This window comes from Lagenorhynchus albirostris, chromosome 11 (assembly GCF_949774975.1).
Source record: "Lagenorhynchus albirostris chromosome 11, mLagAlb1.1, whole genome shotgun sequence".
In the NCBI taxonomy this organism is placed as follows: Eukaryota; Metazoa; Chordata; class Mammalia; order Artiodactyla; family Delphinidae; genus Lagenorhynchus; species Lagenorhynchus albirostris.
The window spans coordinates 59,036,914-59,056,910 of record NC_083105.1 but is presented as its reverse complement, the minus strand read 5'-3'; the positions used below and the strand labels follow the sequence as shown (position 1 = coordinate 59,056,910).

The window sequence follows — 19,997 nt, the reverse complement described above, 5'->3', positions numbered from 1 at the left end:
TGAATATGTCTTGGAGAACTCTCCATGATACTACATAGAGATTTCATTCTGATTTCAATAGCTGCACATTATTTCATAGCATGGATTTGGCATAATTTATATAACCTTCCCCTCCTGGTGGACATTTAGATTGTTTCCAGTTTTTTCCTGTTTTACAGAGTACCTCAGCAAAAATCCTTATACATCCATCTCTGTGGATTTTTGTTTCTGTAGGAGAAATTCCTAAAAGTGGAATTGCTGGGTCGGAGAATATGTTTTGATAAAATTTGATAACGTTTTGGTAAAAGTTGCCAAATTGTCTTCCAAAAAGGAAATACCAATTTATGCTCCAACTAACAGCAAATGAGAGTGCCAGTTTATTAATAACCCCGTTAGCGTTTGGTTTTCTCAGTGTCTTCATAGTCTGTCAATCTGATAGGCACAAAAAGTTAACTAATTTACAATTTTAATTTACAATTCTTTTAACTATTAGTAATATTGAGCATCTTTAATATGAATATTGGCCATTTGTATTTCTTCTGTGATTGGCTTGAGTTATTTGCCATTTTTCTACTGACTTTTAAAAAAATATTTATTTATTTATTTGGCTGCCTCCGGTCTTCATTGCGGCACGTGGGATCTTTCCTCTCAGCGCTCGTTGCAGCGTTCGGGCTTCTCTCTAGTTGTAGCCTGCGGGTTTTCTCTCTCTTGCTGTGGTGCATGGGTTCCAGACCATGTGGACTCTGTAGTTGAGGCGCACGAGCTCAGTAGCTGTGCGCGGGCTTAGTTGCCCCGTGGCATGTGGGATCTTAGTTCTCAGACCAGAGGTTGAACCCGTGTCCCCTGCATTGGAAGGCAGATTCTTTACCACTGGACCACGAGGGAAGTCCCTAATTTTTTTTTTAATGGTATTATTATTTTTTTATTAAATTTATTTATTTTTGGCTGCATTGGGTCTTTGTTGCTGCACGCGGGCTTTCTCTAGTTGTGGCAAGCAGGGGCCACTCTTCATTGCGGTGCGCGGGCTTCTCGTTGCAGAGCACAGGCTCTAGGCGCATGGACTTCAGTAGTTGTGGCACGTGGGCTCAGTAGTTGTGGCTCACGGGCTCTAGAGTGCAGGCTCAGTAGTTGTGGTGCACGGGCTTAGTTGCTCTGCGGCATGTGGGATCTTCCCGGACCAGGACTCGAACCCGTGCCCCCTGCATTGGCAGGCAAATTCTTAACCACTGCGCCACCAGGGAAGTCCCCCTGACTTTTTTTTTTTTTTTTTTTTAATAACACTGCATTTTTACTACCCCCGCCCATTTACTATTTTCCACATCATATATATTTTTTTTTACATCTTTATTGGAGTATAATTGCTTTACAATGGTATATTAGCTTCAGCTTCACAACAAAATGAATCAGTTATATACATGACTTTTTAAATATAGTGATTTGTAAGCACTTTTTGAATGTTGGAGAAGTTAGTCTGTTATGTGTGCTGCAGATATTTTTTCCCAGTTTGTCTTTTGTCTTTTATTTAGGTGTGTGTTTATTTAACTGTACAGAAGTTGTTTGTTTGCTTGTTTAGGTCTTTTTATTTATTTATTTGTCAGAACTATTTCAGTTTATTTTGTGGCAATTTTGAAAATTCCAAATATATTTGCTTTACTTCTGTTTGATTTCAGAAGTTTTTAATTTTCATATAATTGTATTTCTCAGTCTTTTTCTTGCTTGGCTCTGAGTTTTGTACTATGCTTTAGAAAGGCTTTTTCCGCTCAAAGATTATGAAACATCCACTCATGTTTTCTGCTAGTACAAATTCTGCTTACATTTAAATTCTTTGACCCATCTTGAATTTATTTTAGTGTAAGGGGTGACTTCTACATCCAGTACCATTTACTGAATAATCTATCTTTCCCCATTTATTTAAAATGTCATGATATACTAAATTCCCGTATATACTTGAGTCTATTTCTGGGCACTCTGTTCTTTACTATTGAACTTTTTATTCCAGTCACTGTGCCAGTTATTACCCTGTTTTGATACTCTTGCTCTATACTGTGTTCTATCTGGTAGAATGGGGAGAGGAAGCGTCAGAGAAAGAGAGAGATTATTCCCATTCATTACTTATCTTTTTCAGCACTTTTCATTTTCCTGGCTGTTTTCTTTACTCTTCCAAATGAACTTTGGCATTATTGTTAGATGCGCACACACATTGGGAACTTTCACCCTCCATGACAGTGACAGTGTGGAGAAAAGGGTCAGTAAGAGTCTGACCTTAAGATTGGTCCATGGGAGCCATGACTGAACACCCTGCCCTTTCACTGCTTAGGGCTTGGAGGATCTGCAGAACCAGGGCAGAGGATCCCTGGGAATCTGTGGATCTGGGAGCTGAGAGGAGGTCCATTTGGGACCCAGGGTTCAGTGCTAACCTGTCTTCATACCATCCTTAGGGTATGAGGGACAGAATCTGGGCAAGATCCTCAAGGATTTAGAGACGAGTAAGGTGGTACACATGGATCGATGGTCTGTGGAGGTGATACCCCAACAAACTGAAGAAAAGAGTGACCCAGTCCCCTTTCAAATCATCAATAACTACTTCTCCATTGGTGTGGTCAGTGGAGTGGGGCATGGGGGGGACGGGAGGAAGTAGGGGTTAAGCAGGCAGAGGCTGGAGGAGGGAAGAAAAGGAAGGTAGAGGGTAAAGGAGCTGTGACACAGGGAAATCAGAAGTGGGCACAGTGGTGTGAGTTGCAAGAAAAGAATGTGGGACGAAAAAAAAAATCAGAATGTGGGACGTATCACTCCCAAACTGGAGAGTTAAAGAGAGAAAGGGTTCTGTGCTGAGGAATGAGGCAGCCTCTGATCTCATGTGCCCTGGACTCCCCAGGATGCCTCTATTGCTCACCGATTTCACATCATGCGGGAGAAATATCCTGAGAAGTTCAACAGCAGGTGAGGGAGAGGGGGCGGGTGTGGGCATACACAGTAGCAGGGACCACGTGGTGGCCAAGTTTGACTCGGTGCTTAGACGGGCAGTGACACCTCTAGGAAGCCCCTCAACCAAGCTTCCCTGTTCCCCACGGGACTGCAGTTGGGAGGTTGATGCCCTTCCCTGTCACTTAGCCCACCTGTGCCATCACTGTGTAATTTGTCCCCTCCCTCCTGGGCCTGGTGTTGGGGCCGACACAGAATGAAGAACAAACTATGGTACTTCGAATTTGCCACTTCTGAATCCATCTTCTCAACGTGCAAAAAGCTGGAGGAATCTTTGACAGTTGAGGTGGGTGTGATGAGAGCCAACCCCACATCCTTTTTAGCCCCTTATATCTTACTTTCTCCCTCCACAGGAGCCCTCAGGAACTTCTCATATTCTTGAACCTATACTTTGACCTCCCTGCTCTCTAATCCCGATTTCCCAAGTTTGTAAGATACACCAGTCCCTACTTCCCTCCACCTCTTGCAAACCTCCAAATCCTAGTCATCCCAGTGTGTTATCTGGTGGAGGGAGCGGTCACGTCCATCATGATGCTGTGAGGCAAGGATCTGTGCTCTCCTCCCCTCAGATCTGTGGGAAACCACTGGATCTGAGCAACCTGTCCCTAGAAGGCATTGCAGTGCTAAACATCCCGAGCACGCATGGGGGCTCCAATCTCTGGGGTGACACCAAGAGACCGCACAGCGATATCCACGGAATCAACCAGGCCTTAGGTGCTACAGCCAAAGTGATCACCGACCCTGATATCCTGAAAACCTGTGTACCAGGTAAGAGGAGCAGCCTTGGGAGCTGAGGTGGGGGGGACTAAGGAGAAGGTGTGACTCTCTTCAGAGGAACCCTGCTTCTACAAAACCTGTCTCCCTACCTCCCACCCCCACAGACCTAAGCGACAAGCGGCTGGAAGTAGTAGGGCTGGAGGGTGCAATTGAGATGGGCCAGATCTATACCAAGCTCAAGAATGCTGGACATCGGCTAGCCAAGTGCTCTGAGATCACCTTCCAGTAAGGAAAACTCAAGCTGGGGGCTCTGAGGGAAGGAGCGGGACCAGGAAAGCAGAAGGGTATGGGAATGGTGGGGAGGGACTGTACCAGACCTTCCTCAGTAACAAAGGGTCTCAAGGCCAACCTAAGAACAGAGTTTTGGTACTCGGTTGATAAAGAAATTGCCACCAATCTGCCTTGACCTCACACAGCACCACAAAAACCCTCCCCATGCAAATTGATGGAGAACCCTGGATGCAGACACCCTGTACAGTGAGTATTGCCTATGCCTGCCAAAAACTGAACCCCCAGGCTCCGTGGATCCTAAATTTCCATTCCACAGCTTCTTTACTTCCTGCTGAGGCCTCAAGTTCCCCTGTGCACCCTTCCTCCCAAATCCTGATTTCTCAACCCCTGGCCTTCCTACCATGGCCTCTTTAGGACCCTGGCAACCCACCCTGAACCCTACAGATTTTCCCCTAAATCTCTGCTGCTCCAGCCCCAAGGCACTAGGTCTTATCTCTGAATGCGCCTCCTTCCTTTCCAGATCAAGATTACCCACAGGAACCAGATGCCCATGCTCGTGGGCCCACCCCCCCGCTCCTCCAATTTCTTTGGCTTCTTATGCTGAGGGGGGACATCTCAGCCTCCAAGCCAGCCTTGAGCCCACCTCCTTGTGCCTGGACTCTACTCCCTAGGCTCTGTACATTGCTGCCAAACACTCCTGCCAGCTCAGGGGAGTGTTCCTTCACCCTCACAGTATTTATTATCCTGCACCATCTCCACTATTCCCCATGCACATGTGCACACACACACATACACACACACGTCACAAACAATACATTGAAAGTGCCTCATCTGAATAAAATGACTTTTTTTCCCACTGGGATATCTGTTAAGTAAGTGGTACACCTCCTTCCTTTATACCTCCACTCCTTTATTGACATAGATTCTCCCAGAAGTAAGGAAATAACAGCTCCAGGTTCTGAGTCTTTATTTCAGGCAATGGTAGTTTCCAAGGGAAGACTGGAGAAAAGATAGGCATTGCTGTCCACGCTGGGTAAATCATGACATCACGTGAGAGTACTCAGACCTGCTGCCCACTGAGGAGGGGGCTGCTCTCACCAATGGGGCAAGAACGGAAGACCCAGGGCAGACGTAGCCACTGGGTTCTGCCGGGTGGCAGCTGGGGAAGGGGGAGAGCTCGGCCCTGCTTTGTACGTCTTCTCCTGATATTGGGAGAAAAGCAGGGATACTGGTTAGTGGTAGTCAATGGCAACCTGTTTGTGCTTCTCCAGCCAAGAGGATAATTCATATCCCAGGTTTCCTTGGCCTTGATCCTGGCTCCTTCCCCTCCTTCTCACCAACAGAGTTCATCCTCTCTTATTTCTGTGGTAACCTCTGTCCATTCCCCTCTCACCCTACAAGCTTCCCTGCTTTGAGGCCCTTGGCACCCCAGACCTAGGGATTTGCCCTTCATGCAGGTGGAGAACTCACTTCACCCAGCCTTCTCCACTCTTGATATTATTCATAACAAAAATCATCAAGATCATCATTTATTGCACTCTTGCTTCAGAACCAGGTGCTTTACCCATTGTCCAGAATCCTGACAACAGCCTCACAAGGCAGGTATCAGTTTTCCTACCTTTCAGAGGCTCAGAAAGGTTAAGCTACTTCCCCAAGATCCCACCAGCAAGACTGCATGCAGCCTAGACCTGTTTAACTTCCAAATCTGGGCTCTTTCCTGGACACTATGCTTTCTTGAAGGGGGTGGTGGTTCCATCATGAGCGGTGGTGCTAAGGGATAAGGGGGTGTGAGCGGCATGGTGTGGCTCTCACCTATATACCAGAGATGCAAGCAGCAAAGCCATCAATACCAGCAAGATGCCCAAGAACAGGGGAGCCTGCCCGAAGCCTGCTTCTTGACCTACAGGCAGAATCCCAGACATAGCTATAGTCAGCATCTGCTTCCTGTCACATATCCTCTACCACTCCCCTTCTTCATCCTACCTCTTGTCCAAGTACCTACCAGGCATGACAAGCTGGGTGCTGACCATTGCCAGGCTGTCGGCATCAGCCAAAGACACATTGAGGCAGTAGGTCCCCGAGCCGCCCTTCAGTACCTGGTACAGAACCAGCTGGCAGTCTGGGCTGGGTGGCACAGGCTGACACAGCCGCTGGGCAGGGGGCTGGCACCCTGGCGATGAGATGTCTATGCAGGCCTCCTTGGGTAGCCTGGGAGAGATGTCAGCTTATGTCAGGGAGTCTGGGAAGGAACAGTTGACACCAGAGAGCAGGGCAGCAGTCAACCCGAGAGTTCTCGGGGCAATCAGTGGGACACTCACCCGCCTTGGCAAGACACAGTCAGCTCAAATGCATCTCCTTCACTGGATGGCACAGCCTGCAGGATCTCAGCACTCTCAATACCCTCTGCAAAGGTGCAAGGTTTTAAGTCTGGGACTCCTCTACCAGTCCTCCCTAAAGGCCCACGGACAGGAAGGTCCTCGGGCTACCTCCCCGATCCCATCCTCATGCCTTCAAATGAAAACCCTGGGATTTGGGTATTCTTGTTCAGGTGGGTAACTCCTTCCAGGGTGTGCTTCCACTGGGCAGCCCTAAGCCGCACACGCCTTCCCTCCACCAGCTCCCAAAGTAGGCAAGACTCACGGACAATGTCCAGGGTGAGGGAAAAGGAGCCATATCGATACAGAACACAATCCAGGGGGACTTGTCGCTTCACCAGGATTAAGGTGGCTGTGTCATCCAGCAGGGGGCTCTGGGAGCCTGGCAGGAGAGGATTGAAGAGGCAAAGTCATGAGACAAATGACACCTGGAAACAGGCCAAGCAGGCATTTTTCCAGGTAGAGCCAGAGCTACTGGATCCAGGCTTGGAATCAGGCAAGAGCTGGGAAATCTCATTTTATAGATAAGGAAACTGAGGCCCAGAAGGAGAAATGACTGCCCCAGAGTCACACTTAGGGGTAGAGCTGGAGTTTTAAAAATCCCAAATGTTTATCACACCCCACACTGTGCCAGGTCCTGGGTTAGACACTTGATGTATGTTAACTCATTATAGTGTCACTATCTTATTCCTCCCTTTTCAGTGTTTCTACCACAATTCCAGGCAAACCTACTTTGGGATGGGAATCCAGAGGTGGGAAATGGTGTTAGAAACTGGGAAAGATTTCTATGCATTTACACTTAATCAGAAAATGAGATATAAGTATTATGTAAATGATCACAGACTGCTCCCTGACCTTCACTTTAGGGAACAGGTCTTTTCAGAGACATAGGAGCAACAAGCTCTCTCCCCATGGCCTAGGAGAAGACCCTGGTTTCCTGAACTCTGGATCTCTTCCATACCATTAAGGGGGACTTGGGGGGCTTTAAAACCAGTGAAGACTCTGAAGGGACTCCACTGGTAAGCTAAGGATTGGGTAACATCTGGATCCAGAATAAGTCTTTCAGGTCTTTAGAGCTGTGACAAATGCCCCCACCTCAATGAACCTCATTCATTCTGGCCCTCTTACCTGTAATACCTTCTGTAGACAAGAATGGGCTGGCATCTGGACTGTCAGGCTCAGGGGTGGGTACCTCTCCAGCTGTGGTCTCCACCAGCTCTGTAGTTGTTACCTGTGCAACTGTGGTTCCAGAGGGTTCTGCAGTTGACACTTCAGGTGTCGTACCTATGGCCTCTGCAGTTGGCATCTCTGCAGGTGTGGTACTTATGACTTCTGAGGCTAGTACCTGCTCAGCTGTGGTACCTGTGCCCTCTGCAGTTGGTACTTGCACAGCTGTGGTTCCAGAGGGCTCTGCAGTTGGCACCTGAGCAGGTGTAGTGCCCACGACTTCTGCAGTAGGCACTTGGCCAGCTGTGGTACCTGTGCCCTCTGCAGTTGGTACTTGCACAGCTGTGGTTCCAGAGGGCTCTGCAGTTGGCACCTGAGCAGGTGTAGTGCCCACGACTTCTGCAGTTGGCACATGTCCAGCTGTGGTGCCTGGAACTGGGGAGGAGCCACAGGAAGTGAGAGGAATGGCAGCCTGTAGCACCACCTGTGCAGTGACTGGGCCAGACTCTAGGTAAGTGTGAGTGACCACAAGTGCCCGAGAGATCAGGGTCCCAGTACTGTCTCCAAAGTCCCAGGTGTAGGAGAGGTCAGCCCCAGCCAAATAGCCACTGGGGTCGTGGAGCCGGAGGGCAAAGGTCAGAGGTTGCTTTCTCAGGAAGTGATTGTTCATTCCATCCAAGGCCTGCAGCTGAGACACGCTCACAGAGAAGGGCACCTGGTCTGAGATTGGAGCCAGAAAAGGTGAGAACCAGGTCTGGGCCACAGCTTCTTCTTCACAGCCACATCCTCTAACCCCAAGCTGCCTGGCCCTTCACTGGCTCCAAGCCCCACATTCCTCTGCCCATGTCTTCCTGGCTCTGCCCCTATAAGGTGCCCCTACACACCATTTCCTCTTTCCCCTTTCCTGCCCAGCCAAGCTTCCCCACCTCCTCCTGCCCTGAGACTGGTCTTGTCCCGTCCTAAGTCCTTACCAGTAATGGTGAAGGCTGAGCGGGAGTGAGCGAGGGATACGTAGCTCTGGGACCCCCGGCGGTGGTAGACAGTCACTTCCATGATGTGTGTGCCCAGCACTGCCTTGCCTGTCCCAATGCTCAGTCCAGACACTGGGCCCCCGAGAACTTGCCAGTATTGGCCTGAGGTTTTCGGAAAGAAGAGTAGAGAAGGGGGTTACTGGTCAAAGGGGACTGGGGAAGGGTTAGAGACAGGGCACCAGAGAAGGAAGGTAAGGAGATATATTGAGAGGATGGTTATTTCAGAGGGTGTTTGGAAGTTTGTATATGAGGGCAGGAAAGGAGTCCTAACGAGGGGTTCCATGGGATGGGACTGTAATTGGAGAAGGGTTCCCAGAAAGAAGTATAATAGAGTTAGCTAGGTGCTGTGGAAGAAGACGGAGTCATGGGGAGGTGAAGATTAGGGAAACTCACAGAGTTTAGGGGTGGGACCAAAAGAAAAGGGATCAGGTAGGAAGAGATGAATCCAAGTGTGGGTGACAGGCCAGAGAAGGGAGTCTCTCACCCCAGGTCTTCCAGACATAAACAAAGCTTCTTCTCTGAGGTGAAGGGCCAGACGGACAGGCCCTCCCATCGGGGAAGATGCAGGTATCATCAGGTTCTTGGGGATACACTGGCTGTCCTCCCCACACCTGGCTCCCTGAAAGGAAGATACAAAGTCACCCGCAAACCCTGGCTTTCCTTATTATACACCAAAACCTTTAACATGGCTCCCAGAGCAGGGCTCTGGGAATACTCCCTAGCTACAAAATATATTCTCCTTGATATAACCCACTGTGGGTGGTAGTGGGGAGAATGGAAACTATAATTAAAGATTCCTTTGTAGGGACTTCTCTGGTGGTCCAGTGGTTAAAAGACTCCACTTTTCCAATGCAGGGGGCATGGGTTCAATCCCTGGTCAGGGAACTAAGATCCTCCATGTTGAGCGGCAAAAAAAAAAAAAAAAAGATACCTATGTAAGTATAATACATAGAGATTGGAGAGAAAGAGATTGGAAATGTATCAAAATGTTTAGAAAGATTTGCTCTGGCTAGTGGGATAAAAGTAAAAATAACGGCACCAGCTAACATCTATTGAGCCTTTACTGTAGGCTAGGGCAGGCATTATGCTAAATTCTTTATATATTATCACATTTTAATCCTTACAACAACCTTTTAAAGTAGTATCATCCCTATTCTACAGATTAAGGGAATGGAAGCACAAAACAATTAAGTGACTTGCCCAGGGTCACATACTGGTAACAGGTTTAAATCCAAGTCTGTCCAACTTCTAAATCCACTGGGTCTTCTGTCCCCCATTTTGGGGACTACAATTTTTTTTTTCTTTGTGCTTTATCTGTGTTTTCTAATCTAAGTACATATATAATTTGTTTAAAAAAAAGAAGAAGAAGGAGAAAGGGCATGAGCTGAGCCCTGGGAACGAGGCCTGGAGTAGAGTGGTACCCACCGTTAATGATGGTGTTGTTGGCCCAGATGACCTGCCCATCTGACAGCACCTTTTGGCTTTCAGGGAAGTGCAGGGCAATAGAGAAGGAGGCGTTTGCCCCACGCAGTGTAGGCCCATCATTGCTGACCTTCAGAGATACCTGGCCACCTGGAAAGGGCAGCTGCGTTAGCTGGGACTCCTTGGCTTCCCCTCCCCATATGCCTTTTCCCTTTCTGTCTTCTCAACCGACATTCAACCCAATCCTTGCTCCTCTCCTCTCCCCACCCCATTCCCACCATACCCTCCCCAGAAATTGCCAAGTTCCTACCTCTCCAGCAGTGAGGCCCCTGGCTTTCTGTCCACTCTGGATATAGCTGCCTGTTCCATGCTTTAGTTCTGAGCTGCCTTGAGACACCAAGCCAGTCCCGGTCTCTGGGTCCTAAAAGGAAGGTATAATGAGGACCCTCAGGTCATCACTCCCTTCTCAGGGGACCACAGTGTCCCATGTCACATCACTCATTCTCACATTCAAAGTGCATTTTAATTTACCCAATACCCACCATGTACCAGGCACTGTGCTAGGTGCAAAGAACTTAAGAAATGAAAAAGAAATGGTCCTAAAGAGATTCAGGTTAAAGTAGATGAAACAGACATATGCATAAATTACTATAATTCAAGGCACTGCTTAATATGAGCCATAATAAACATGCACGATGTACAACAAAATGACAGAATAAACAGATTAATTCCACTCTGGTAGACTGGGAAGGATCCAATGAGGAGTTGACCTGTGGCATAAAGCATTCTAGGCAGAAGGCCCAGCATGAGCAGATGCATGGAGGCATGGAAGCACATGGCATGATAGGGGACCACTAGCAATGTGGTTGAGGTACACTGTGAGAGATGAGGCCAAGAAGATGGGGTGGGGGCTTTGAGTGCCAGGCGAAGGAGTTTGGCCTTTATCTTGTAGGCAAGACCACCTCAGATGATTTTTGTTTGTTGTATTGAGATATAATTCAAATACCATAAAATTTACCCTTCAAAACTTTTGGAATATGATCAGATTTGTGTTTTAGAAGGATCACTTCAGCAAGCAGTGAGGAGGATGGACCAGAGTCAGGTAGAAATTGGGAGTGGGGACAAACAAAATTATTATAACTGACCAAAAGAGAGGTCTGAAAGAAAAGGATATGATGGCTCTCCACATGCCTCACCCAGATCCAACAACTATCAACATTTTGCCACATTTGCTTTATCGATCCTTTGTTGTTGGTTTGTTTTTTGGTTAAAGCATTTAATTTTCTCTTTTACAGTATTCATTTTTAATGCTGTACTTTTCTTTCTTTCTTTCTTTCTTTCTTTTTTTGTGGTACGCGGGCCTCTCACCCTTGTGGCCTCTCCCGTTGCGGAGCACAGACTCCGGACGCGCAGGCTCAGCAGCCATGGCTCACAGGCCCAGCCGCACCGCGGCATGTGGGATCTTTCCGGACTGGGGCACGAACCCGTGTCCCCTGCGTCGGCAGGCGGACTCTCAACCACCGCGCCACCAGGGAAGCCCTCTTTCTTTCTTCCTTTCTTCCTTTCTTTCTTTCTTTCTTTCCTTTCTTTCTTTCCTTCCTTTCTTCCTTTCTTCCTTCCTTCCTTCCTTCCTTCCTTCCTTCCTTCCTTCCTTCCTTCCTTTATTTTTTTTGGCTGTGTCAGGTCTTAGTTGCAGCATGTGGGATCTTTTGTTGCAGCGTGCGGGCTTCTCTCTAGTTGTGGCGTGTGGGTTTTCTCTCTCTAGTTGTGGTGCGTGGGCTCCAGGATGCGGGGGCTCCAGAGCGCATGGGCTCTGTAGTTTGTGGCATGCGGACTCTCTCCTTGAGGCGCGCGAGCTCAGTAGTTGTGGTGTGCAGGTTTAGTTCCCCCGCGGCATGTGGGATCTTAATTCCCCGACCAGGGATCTAACCCGTGACCCCTGCATTGGAAGGTGGATTCTTTACTGGACCACCAGGAAAGTCCCTGGCTAAAGCATTCACAAGCAAATCCCAGACATAATGTTATTTAAAACCGTACAAATTCAGTATGTATCTGTAAAGAAGAAATATTTTCTTGAATAAACACAATGCTAGTTCACACTAGACAAAATTATTGAAACCAGTCCGTACAAAATTTCATGAATATCTAAAAATGTCTTCTTATGATTTTAAAAATCAGAATCCAAAAAGTAAGCACAATATTTTAAGAGCCTCAGGTGGACACGTATGAACAGAATGTTTCCAGAGTACAATAAGGAGTGCAGTAAAAGAAAAAGACTTGAAACTGCACCATGAATGAGGGAAGTCAGATCAAGGAGAACTTCCTAGAAGTCTGTGAGACCAGGGATCTAGAGAAAGGGGGGCACTGGAATATGATGCAGATATTTCAGCACAGCAGAGACTATCCTCACTCCACTTCTAATATGTACCAGAAACCTGGTTGATTCTGCTGGGGGAGGATCTGGAATCATCCCACTGAGCATCCCACCATGAGAGCGAGAGAATTATAAGATGCCCCATTCTTTCTCCACTCCCAACCCTCCCTCCTCAGAGCAGCACGGGACATTCCAGACCCTCTCACCACCCCCACCCCCCCTTGCTCCTGTCACGAGGCCCCAATCCCCCAGAGCTCTTTCATGTGATGCTCAGCTGAGACCCCTCTGCCTGTCTCTCCCAGCCCCAGAACAAAAGCCTGGGCTGTGATCGTCTATGCCCATCCCAAAGAGGGGATGTGGTGCCTCTTTACCCTCTATCCAATACATTCTCTTGCTCCTCACTTTAAATACCCTATCCCAAGTGCCTGAGACATTGCCTAAAAGAGTCTCCCACTCATTTTACTCCCTTGGAGCCCCCGCTCCAGCTCACTGCCCAGGGGGTCTCAGAATTAGGGCCACCAAGACCCACTATTCTCTTGCCCTTCCAAGCAAATGGAGTTATTTTCAGGCTGAGTCCCAAATCTTCATGTGGGGAGGGAGCTCAGTTGCCCATGTCCTCACTAAATCAAATGGGTGGGAGATGCCAGAAGCATTGCTGGTTATCTCCCATTAGGGAAGGGAAAACCAGAGCAAGTGTGCAACCCCAAATTCACACTTGCTCATGTCCACACACCCCACACTCACCTTCTGTGGCCCCCACAGCCAGAAGAGCACCCATCACAGCCACATGGAGAAGGCATTTTCTCAGCACCAGATCCATCCTGTTCTTTCCAGCAACCAAAGGCTCTAGGGCGTAGGACAAGCCCCTATATAAGAAACGGATGCTCATTTGCATAGCCCTTCCTCCTCTCCCTGCAGGGGAGGCCTGGGAGGAGCAGGAGGACCTGAGAAAGGCAGAACTGAGGAGGGATCCTGGTCCCTGGACATCCCGCTACTCAGTGACAGTTTCTGGTTTCACAGGGTCACGCTCATCTTAAAGCACTCCAACCCCCCGTGGAAAGAACTGACTGAAGGGCAGCTACAAAACAAAACACGTACCGGACACACACGATTCATCATGGGAGAGTGGATCAATTTATTGTGAGTCAAACCAGGAACCTCTCAAAAAGACTGTAGAAGTAGTGACCCTGTATCCAAAATCAAAGAGAGACAGTATCGGGGTAGGCTGAGAGACGGAGGCAACGACTCCTCCGAGGCCCGGGAGACCCTTACAATGAGATTCCCAGCTTCCTGCTTTCAGAGGAGGCTCCCTGGACCAGGTGGCATTCAATCTTAGGTCAATACACATTTTCCTAGGGGTGATGAAAACGGCGAATTAGAGATCAGGAAATCCCTATAGACTCAGGACACAGGTAGGAAACTCGATCCCAAATCAGATACTTGGAAAAAGGTGTTCAACCTCCCCACCTACGTTGAAACTTGTCTTAATGCCCCTCGGAACCAAACTTGCGCGGGTCGGGGTCGTTTGCAGAGAGGGACGCAGGGCTGGCCCCGCCCGCTCTGACGTTGACCAATAGGAAGATCTGAGGGCGGAGCCAGGGAAACGCGGGAAGGAGGGGCGGGGCTTCTGGTGGCGGTAGGGAACTGGGGGAAGGCGGTAACATTGTTTCAAGTTGGACAAATTGACAAGAGCGAGAGATACACTGCGTTCCATCCCGACCTGGGGCCACGGTACTGGGCCCTGTTTCCCCTCCTCGGCCCCCGAGAGCTGGGTGCCGCTTTCTGCAGGGTTCCCAGGCCCCCGCTCCAGGGCCGGGCTGACCCGACTCGCTAGCGCTTCATGGAGAACTTCCAAAAAGTGGAAAAGATTGGAGAGGGCACGTACGGAGTTGTGTACAAAGCCAAAAACAAGGTGACGGGAGAAGTGGTGGCGCTTAAAAAAATCCGCCTGGACACGTGAGTGGCCTCTGTACCCGGGACTCCTTACTCGGGAGCTCCTTGAGTGCCCCCTACCCCCACCCCAACCGGCGGTGGCCATCCAGGGACCGGAAGGTAGCAGGGAGGGACTTCTTTTGAAGTGGAGAGGTGGGTTGAAGGACGAGTAGAGGGTTTCCCGGGGGAGACTATAGGGTAGTGTAGAATCCATGGGAAATTTCCTCCCTAAAGGCGGGTGATGCCCCTAAATGTACAGTCAGAAAGACTCAGGAAGAGGAAGGAGGCCTCTGAGATGGGGGTTCCAGGACTCCCTGTGGAGCTGGGTTTTGCAGTAAGCTGTAAAGAGCACCTTTTTGAATGACGAGCCCTCCTCGCTGCCCCAACCCCACCCCCATCTTAGAATTCTCTCCCCCTTTCAAAAGAATGGCAGTTGAACCTCACTGGCCTCTCTAGAGAGGCTGGGTGCTGCTACTCCCGCCCCCCCCCTTTTTTTTTTACCTGTTACCTTCTTCACCTTCACCAGGAGGCTTTGCTAACCTAACCCTGGGCAAAGAAGAAATAATGACCTTAATGTGTCCAAAAGCCAGTCCTGTCCATCCATGAATTAACCCCTGAAGCACCCCTTCTCTTCTCTCACTTTCCTAGGGGATGCTGGGGTGGTGTCTCTGTGGGGAGGCAGGGGGTGGGGTAGAATCACTGGGCTGGGAGAAAAGGAATATTTGTAACCACATTCCCATCTCTGCTCTCCCAACTTCTCCAAGTGAGACGGAGGGTGTACCCAGTACTGCCATACGAGAGATCTCTCTGCTAAAGGAGCTTAACCACCCTAATATTGTCAAGTAAGTATGTATCTGGGAGGTGCTCTGACAGTAAAGGAGGATGCCTTCTGTTTGTGTTGTCTGGGCATTTCTCTCCCTCACCTCTATCCCTGGACCTCCCTTCCCTAGGCTGCTGGATGTCATTCATACAGAAAACAAACTCTACCTGGTTTTTGAGTTTCTGCACCAGGATCTCAAGAAATTCATGGATGCCTCTGCTCTCACTGGCATTCCTCTTCCCCTCATAAAGGTAATCCTTCACATCAACTCCTCCCAACATGGGCATGTCTTGGGGGGACTGAAGGCAGGCAATCCAGACTGAGTGTTGATTTGTGATCTTAGCTTCCTTCCCAGCCCTCATCCCCCTACACACACACACACACACACACACACACACACACACACACACACACACACACACACAATCACACACACACAATCACACATACCTTTTTTGTGGCTCCTTCACTGCTCATTATACTTATTAACCCTAAGGCTAGGCAGGAGAATCAAAGAAGTTGAAACTCTAGTGAGTCAGCTTAGCAGCTCAGGTGGAAGGTGAGATGAAACTCAGATAAATGGGACTGGAGGGCACTTGGTAGACCCCTCCAAAAAGCCTTTCCACCTGCTTGGTGGGAGAAATAGCCAGTGAGTCTCTATTGTCTGTTTTTCTGGGTTCTTTACTCCCAGAGCTACTTTCCATCTATCAACAAACGTTTATCCAACACACATTTATTGAACACCTTCAATGTGCTGAACACAGGATATGGAAAAGAAATGCAAAACTGAATAAAACCTGATCCTTATCCTCACTGGGATTACAGTCCAATCAGGGAAATGGCTTGTAAACATGGAATTATTATCTAACTAGTGAAGGCTTTAGTAGAACTATGGAGGCACAGAGGAGACCCTAATGTTCTCACGGTGATGGAAAAACACATTCTTTTCTCTCCCCTTGTCAGAGCTATCTGTTCCAGCTGCTCCAGGGCCTAGCTTTCTGCCATTCTCATCGGGTCCTGCACCGAGACCTCAAACCTCAGAATCTGCTTATCAACGCAGAGGGGGCCATCAAGCTAGCAGACTTTGGACTAGCCAGAGCCTTTGGAGTCCCTGTTCGTACTTACACCCACGAGGTGAGTCCCTCTCTGCATGTCTTCTCTGAACTTCCTGGGAGGTGTTAACAGGGACATTCACAACGTTTTTAGTAACTATCTGGCCAGCAGTTTCTCTCTCACTAGATGGAAAGTATCTCTGACACCCTAAGAGGTCTTAGAGTATACACGGAGTTCACATTTTGATAGATAACAAGCCAGGAGAGCTGGATGGCGCACCATTAAAATTATGACCGATTGCCTCAAGTTTTCCAAGAAGGTTGCAAATTGGGGGTTCAGAAAATATGGTCCCCAGAACCATGGACTAGGCTAACTCTGGGCTAAGAAGTTGTACCCAGTTATTTTACTTAGGGGAAATCAGAGGGAAGGGAAGGATGGAGGGAAAGAAGTTGCTTGTTAAGAAGCTGAGTTAGCAGAGTAGTCCTGAGGAAGTGAGATGTGGGAATCTCCATGCCCCGTACACCACCCCTCCCCTTCCTATGCTTGTCCTCAGGTGGTGACTCTGTGGTACCGAGCACCTGAAATCCTTCTGGGCTGCAAATACTACTCCACAGCTGTGGACATCTGGAGCTTGGGCTGCATCTTTGCTGAGATGGTACGGAGGCATGCCCGAGTTCTACCCAGCCCCCTCCTCCCCACATTCGAGAACAACAGAACTGTTTCTTGGCCTAGACCCATGGCCCTTCTCTTATCACAGGGTCCTTCCTCTAGAGTAGCACAAAGTGGGTGGTGGGGAAAGGATAGGACTGTCATCCCTGATGTCAACCACAATGTTAGGATATCCTCAAACAGCTTTAGCATGCAGTATACATATCTTATCTCTGAATTGAGCTAAATCATTTCTGCAACTGTTTTAGCTTTAGCCTGCATATACTTGGGAAAATGAGTTCCATTTAGTGTCCCCTTCATTTGGCCTGTAGACCTTATTGTAGGGCACCAGGAATGTGGTGAGGTCAACTGTGTTCACCTTACCCACACCTTTTATTTAAACTGCAGACTTACATCACATCCCCCCTCAACCTCTGGCTTTTCAGATTGAAGGATCCCTGAGGCCCAGTCTTATAAGGGAGCTCTCATCCCCTTTAATACAACAGTGGAGTGAGCTAAGTTTCCAAATCAAAGCAGCAGTATGTTTTATGGTCCCTTATCTGGGTTGTAACTGGGGGCATGGAGACCATTAGCCCATATATATAATGTGCATTTATCCCCCAGTGCATTACTTTACAATTGCCCATATTCATCTCTCAATTCATCAAAAAATATTTGTTAAGCACCTAGTGTGTACCCAGCACCACGCTAGGTGCTGTGGGGAACACAGAAGAAATGGAAGACACAGTCTCTGCCCGCTGTGCTCCTATCTAGAAGTGTCTGCACCACAAGGAGGGGGGATGACCGCAGTGTCTACCCCACACCCCGTGAGTGGCTTGGGATCCCTTTGCTACATGTCAGTGGCACCCCAGACATTCACCCCCTCCCAGCCCCACCCAGCCTTGGGGATCTGCAAAGCCATGGTTGGGGGAAGGAAGGAGGGGGCGAGGAGACAGATGAAGGGACTTCATTGTCTCAGGCTCTGTTTGACTGACCCCATGAAAGGCCCTGGGGAGGGAGTCATGGGGCCCTGCTGACCTTCCACTGCCTGTGGGAACCTCCATTATCCAGTGGGCAGTTTTGACTGACGTCAATGTGGGTCTTGGCTTTTCCTCTTTCCTCATTTTCAGGTGACCCGGCGGGCCCTATTCCCAGGAGATTCTGAGATCGACCAACTCTTCCGGATCTTTCGGACTCTGGGGACCCCAGATGAGGTGGTTTGGCCAGGAGTTACTTCTATGCCTGATTATAAGCCAAGTTTCCCCAAGTGGGCCAGGCAAGATTTTAGCAAAGTTGTGCCCCCACTGGATGAAGATGGACGGAGCTTGTTATCGGTGAGAGTGGGGAGTGGGCACCCATTTCCTCTCATTCACTCCCCCAGGGCAGGGTTTTTCCAGGATGACGGAAGAATGAGGCCCTGGACTCCTGGTCTTAGCATTTCCCTAGCCCCTGCTTCCCTCTCGCTGTTGTGCACCCATTAGATACAGGAAGGAGGGAAATGGGAACTCTGCCTTGGGTGAAAGGAATTGTTTCCCGATTTCTCAAAACACCTGCTGCCCATTTACTCCATTATCACATTACTGACGTCAGCATACATCTCTCCCTCCAGCAAATGCTGCACTACGACCCCAACAAGCGGATTTCAGCAAAGGCAGCTTTGGCTCACCCTTTCTTCCAGGATGTGACCAAGCCAGTACCTCACCTTCGACTCTGATGGCTTTCTCAAGCCCCTACTCCCAGTCTCACCCTCTCCTCCAGTGGGGGCATGATCTGGCTTGGCCCAGGGCTCTTAGCTCACTGATCTTGTCTGGCTGCCTTAGCACTCACCTGCCCCTCTTAGCCAGCCAACTCTGGGGAGAGGGGGTGGAGGGGAGAAATAGGTGAAATGGAAAGGAAGCGTCAATATTACATGCACTTAATCTGCACCATGCTCTCCCCTTCCTCTTAGTCATTGCTTAGGAGGGCTGGTATTTAAAAAAAAAAAAAAGTTAAAAGACTGTTTCTCCTTCCTCCACATAGGGTTTGCCATCCCAGTCTCTGAAAGCCCCGCAATTATTATTTTCTGTGTTTCCGGTGACAGAGACCCCAAACCTCCCACAGCCCTGTGTAAGGCCAACTGATAGCAGGGGCACTAAGTTGGAACTTTTGAAAACCAAGCAAAACAAAAACATGGCGAGGGGTCTGTTTTAAAGAATTAGGTTAAAAAAATAGATCCAACCAGTTTATACCCTAGTTTTAGTGCTTCATCTCACCTAACAGTCTGGGAGACTCAAGACTCCCTGTCTCAGACTCCCAGTCTCTGCAGTCCTGGTGGGACTGCAGTAGAAATGATTGCTCCTAGTCTTCTTGCCTGTCCCTCCTACAGGCAAGGGGTCTCTGGGAGGCTCTGGGTCAGGGACTGTGCTTCACCGAGGCCTTATGAGGCAAGTGAAAGATGTTTGAATTTTTCTCTTCTTTTTAAGATTCTTAGTTCTTCAGGTGCTAGGTTCCATCTCCCTCTGAAGGCCAGCCCATAGGAGTGAAAGTTAAGGTTAAGACCTCATTTTGAGAATGCTGACACTTTTTTAGGGCTGTGCCTGAGTGGGGACATTGGGAAAAAAATATTTCTTTAAAAGAAGGATGAACAATTATATTTATATTTCAGGTTATAGCAGTTTTTTAAGTGGGAATCGGTGGGGATTTGTTGCCATGTGCACCTTGGGGTTTGTAACGCGAATGTTCAAAAAAAAAAGCTTTTTTTCTTTTTTATGATTTTGTCTCTCTTCTCCCACCTTTTGTCCTTGAGTGTTCTTGCTATTAACATTATTTGTAATTTAGTTTGTAATTGATTAAAAAAAAAGTTCCTGGTTTTATAGTTCATGTCTCTCCTCCTTTACTTTTGCATATTTACTGAAAGAATGGTGTGAGAGAGAATATGAATGTGTGCATGTGATAATAGGTTTCAGACCCCTTTTCTTAATCACTCTATGCAGGGCTACCCACCCCACTCCATTTCGACCTCTGCGATGCAATTGGGATAGTGCCACGGGTGGGTGAAGTGGGAATTATTGCCCCCATTTTACAGCTGACGAAAGTGAAGCTTATGTATTTCCTACTTTACTTTCCCCTAAACCAGCATCTCCCCCACCCCACCCCATCCCCAGACACACATATCACATACACATACACACAAGGCTCCAGTTCCAGATTTTCAATGTTAGGGCTCA

General features: G+C 48.5%; 3 protein-coding genes across 18 annotated transcripts in view; 2 read left to right on the top strand and 1 right to left on the bottom strand.

Annotated features, from left to right (window-relative positions):
- DGKA (diacylglycerol kinase alpha) overlaps positions 1-13,496 on the top strand; it is a 29,216-nt gene extending 15,720 nt beyond the window's left edge. For 9 of the 14 annotated variants that reach the window (XM_060165927.1, XM_060165925.1, XM_060165926.1 and 6 more), the window contains 7 exons: positions 2,418-2,578; positions 2,855-2,919; positions 3,157-3,247; positions 3,531-3,729; positions 3,843-3,963; positions 4,155-4,215; positions 4,490-4,841. In XM_060165927.1, the coding sequence (XP_060021910.1) occupies positions 2,418-2,578; positions 2,855-2,919; positions 3,157-3,247; positions 3,531-3,729; positions 3,843-3,963; positions 4,155-4,215; positions 4,490-4,573 (782 nt within the window). In that variant the 3' untranslated portion in view covers positions 4,574-4,841. The other 5 variants (XM_060165920.1, XM_060165921.1, XM_060165922.1 and 2 more) reach the window with 3 other exon arrangements.
- On the bottom strand, positions 4,920-13,514 carry PMEL (premelanosome protein). Its single transcript, XM_060165934.1, has 12 exons — positions 13,437-13,514; positions 13,083-13,204; positions 10,275-10,385; positions 9,968-10,114; positions 9,027-9,161; positions 8,483-8,644; positions 7,473-8,231; positions 6,610-6,726; positions 6,288-6,372; positions 5,972-6,177; positions 5,782-5,869; positions 4,920-5,171 (listed from the first exon to the last, which is right to left on the bottom strand). Exons 2-12 carry the CDS (start codon positions 13,156-13,158, stop codon positions 5,030-5,032), a joined length of 2,028 nt encoding a protein of 675 aa, XP_060021917.1. The 5' UTR covers positions 13,159-13,204; positions 13,437-13,514; the 3' UTR covers positions 4,920-5,029.
- A 640-nt stretch (positions 13,515-14,154) lies between these two features.
- Positions 14,155-19,645, top strand: CDK2 (cyclin dependent kinase 2). 3 transcript variants are annotated; one of them, XM_060165940.1, is made up of 8 exons: positions 14,155-14,294; positions 15,035-15,112; positions 15,221-15,341; positions 16,054-16,224; positions 16,697-16,798; positions 17,475-17,618; positions 17,922-18,125; positions 18,401-19,645. In XM_060165940.1, exons 1-8 carry the CDS (start codon positions 14,179-14,181, stop codon positions 18,503-18,505), a joined length of 1,041 nt encoding a protein of 346 aa, XP_060021923.1. In that variant the 5' UTR covers positions 14,155-14,178; the 3' UTR covers positions 18,506-19,645. The 3 variants fall into 3 exon arrangements, with proteins under 3 accessions (XP_060021923.1, XP_060021924.1, XP_060021925.1); XM_060165941.1 differs by lacking the exon at positions 17,475-17,618; XM_060165942.1 differs by lacking the exon at positions 18,401-19,645 and having other exon boundaries at positions 17,566-17,618; positions 17,922-18,061.
- The last annotated feature ends 352 nt before the right edge of the window (positions 19,646-19,997 follow it).

What these genes read in the sequence shown, in the direction of transcription:
- PMEL (XM_060165934.1), bottom strand. Translation starts at nt 13,158, where the DNA reads ATGGATCTGGTGCTGAGAAAATGCCTTCTCCATGTGGCTGTGATGGGT. An exon ending in GTCTACAGAAGGTATTACAG is followed by an intron (nt 6,727 to 7,472) that starts GTAAGAGGGCCA and finishes CTCTCCTGCCAG; the next exon opens with GCTCCCAGAGCCCCCTGCTG. An exon ending in ACTGTGTCTTGCCAAGGCGG is followed by an intron (nt 6,178 to 6,287) that starts GTGAGTGTCCCA and finishes CATCTCTCCCAG; the next exon opens with GCTACCCAAGGAGGCCTGCA.
- CDK2 (XM_060165940.1), top strand. Translation starts at nt 14,179, where the DNA reads ATGGAGAACTTCCAAAAAGTGGAAAAGATTGGAGAGGGCACGTACGGA. An exon ending in AACCACCCTAATATTGTCAA is followed by an intron (nt 15,113 to 15,220) that starts GTAAGTATGTAT and finishes TCCCTTCCCTAG; the next exon opens with GCTGCTGGATGTCATTCATA. An exon ending in CAGTGTCTACCCCACACCCC is followed by an intron (nt 17,619 to 17,921) that starts GTGAGTGGCTTG and finishes CCTCATTTTCAG; the next exon opens with GTGACCCGGCGGGCCCTATT.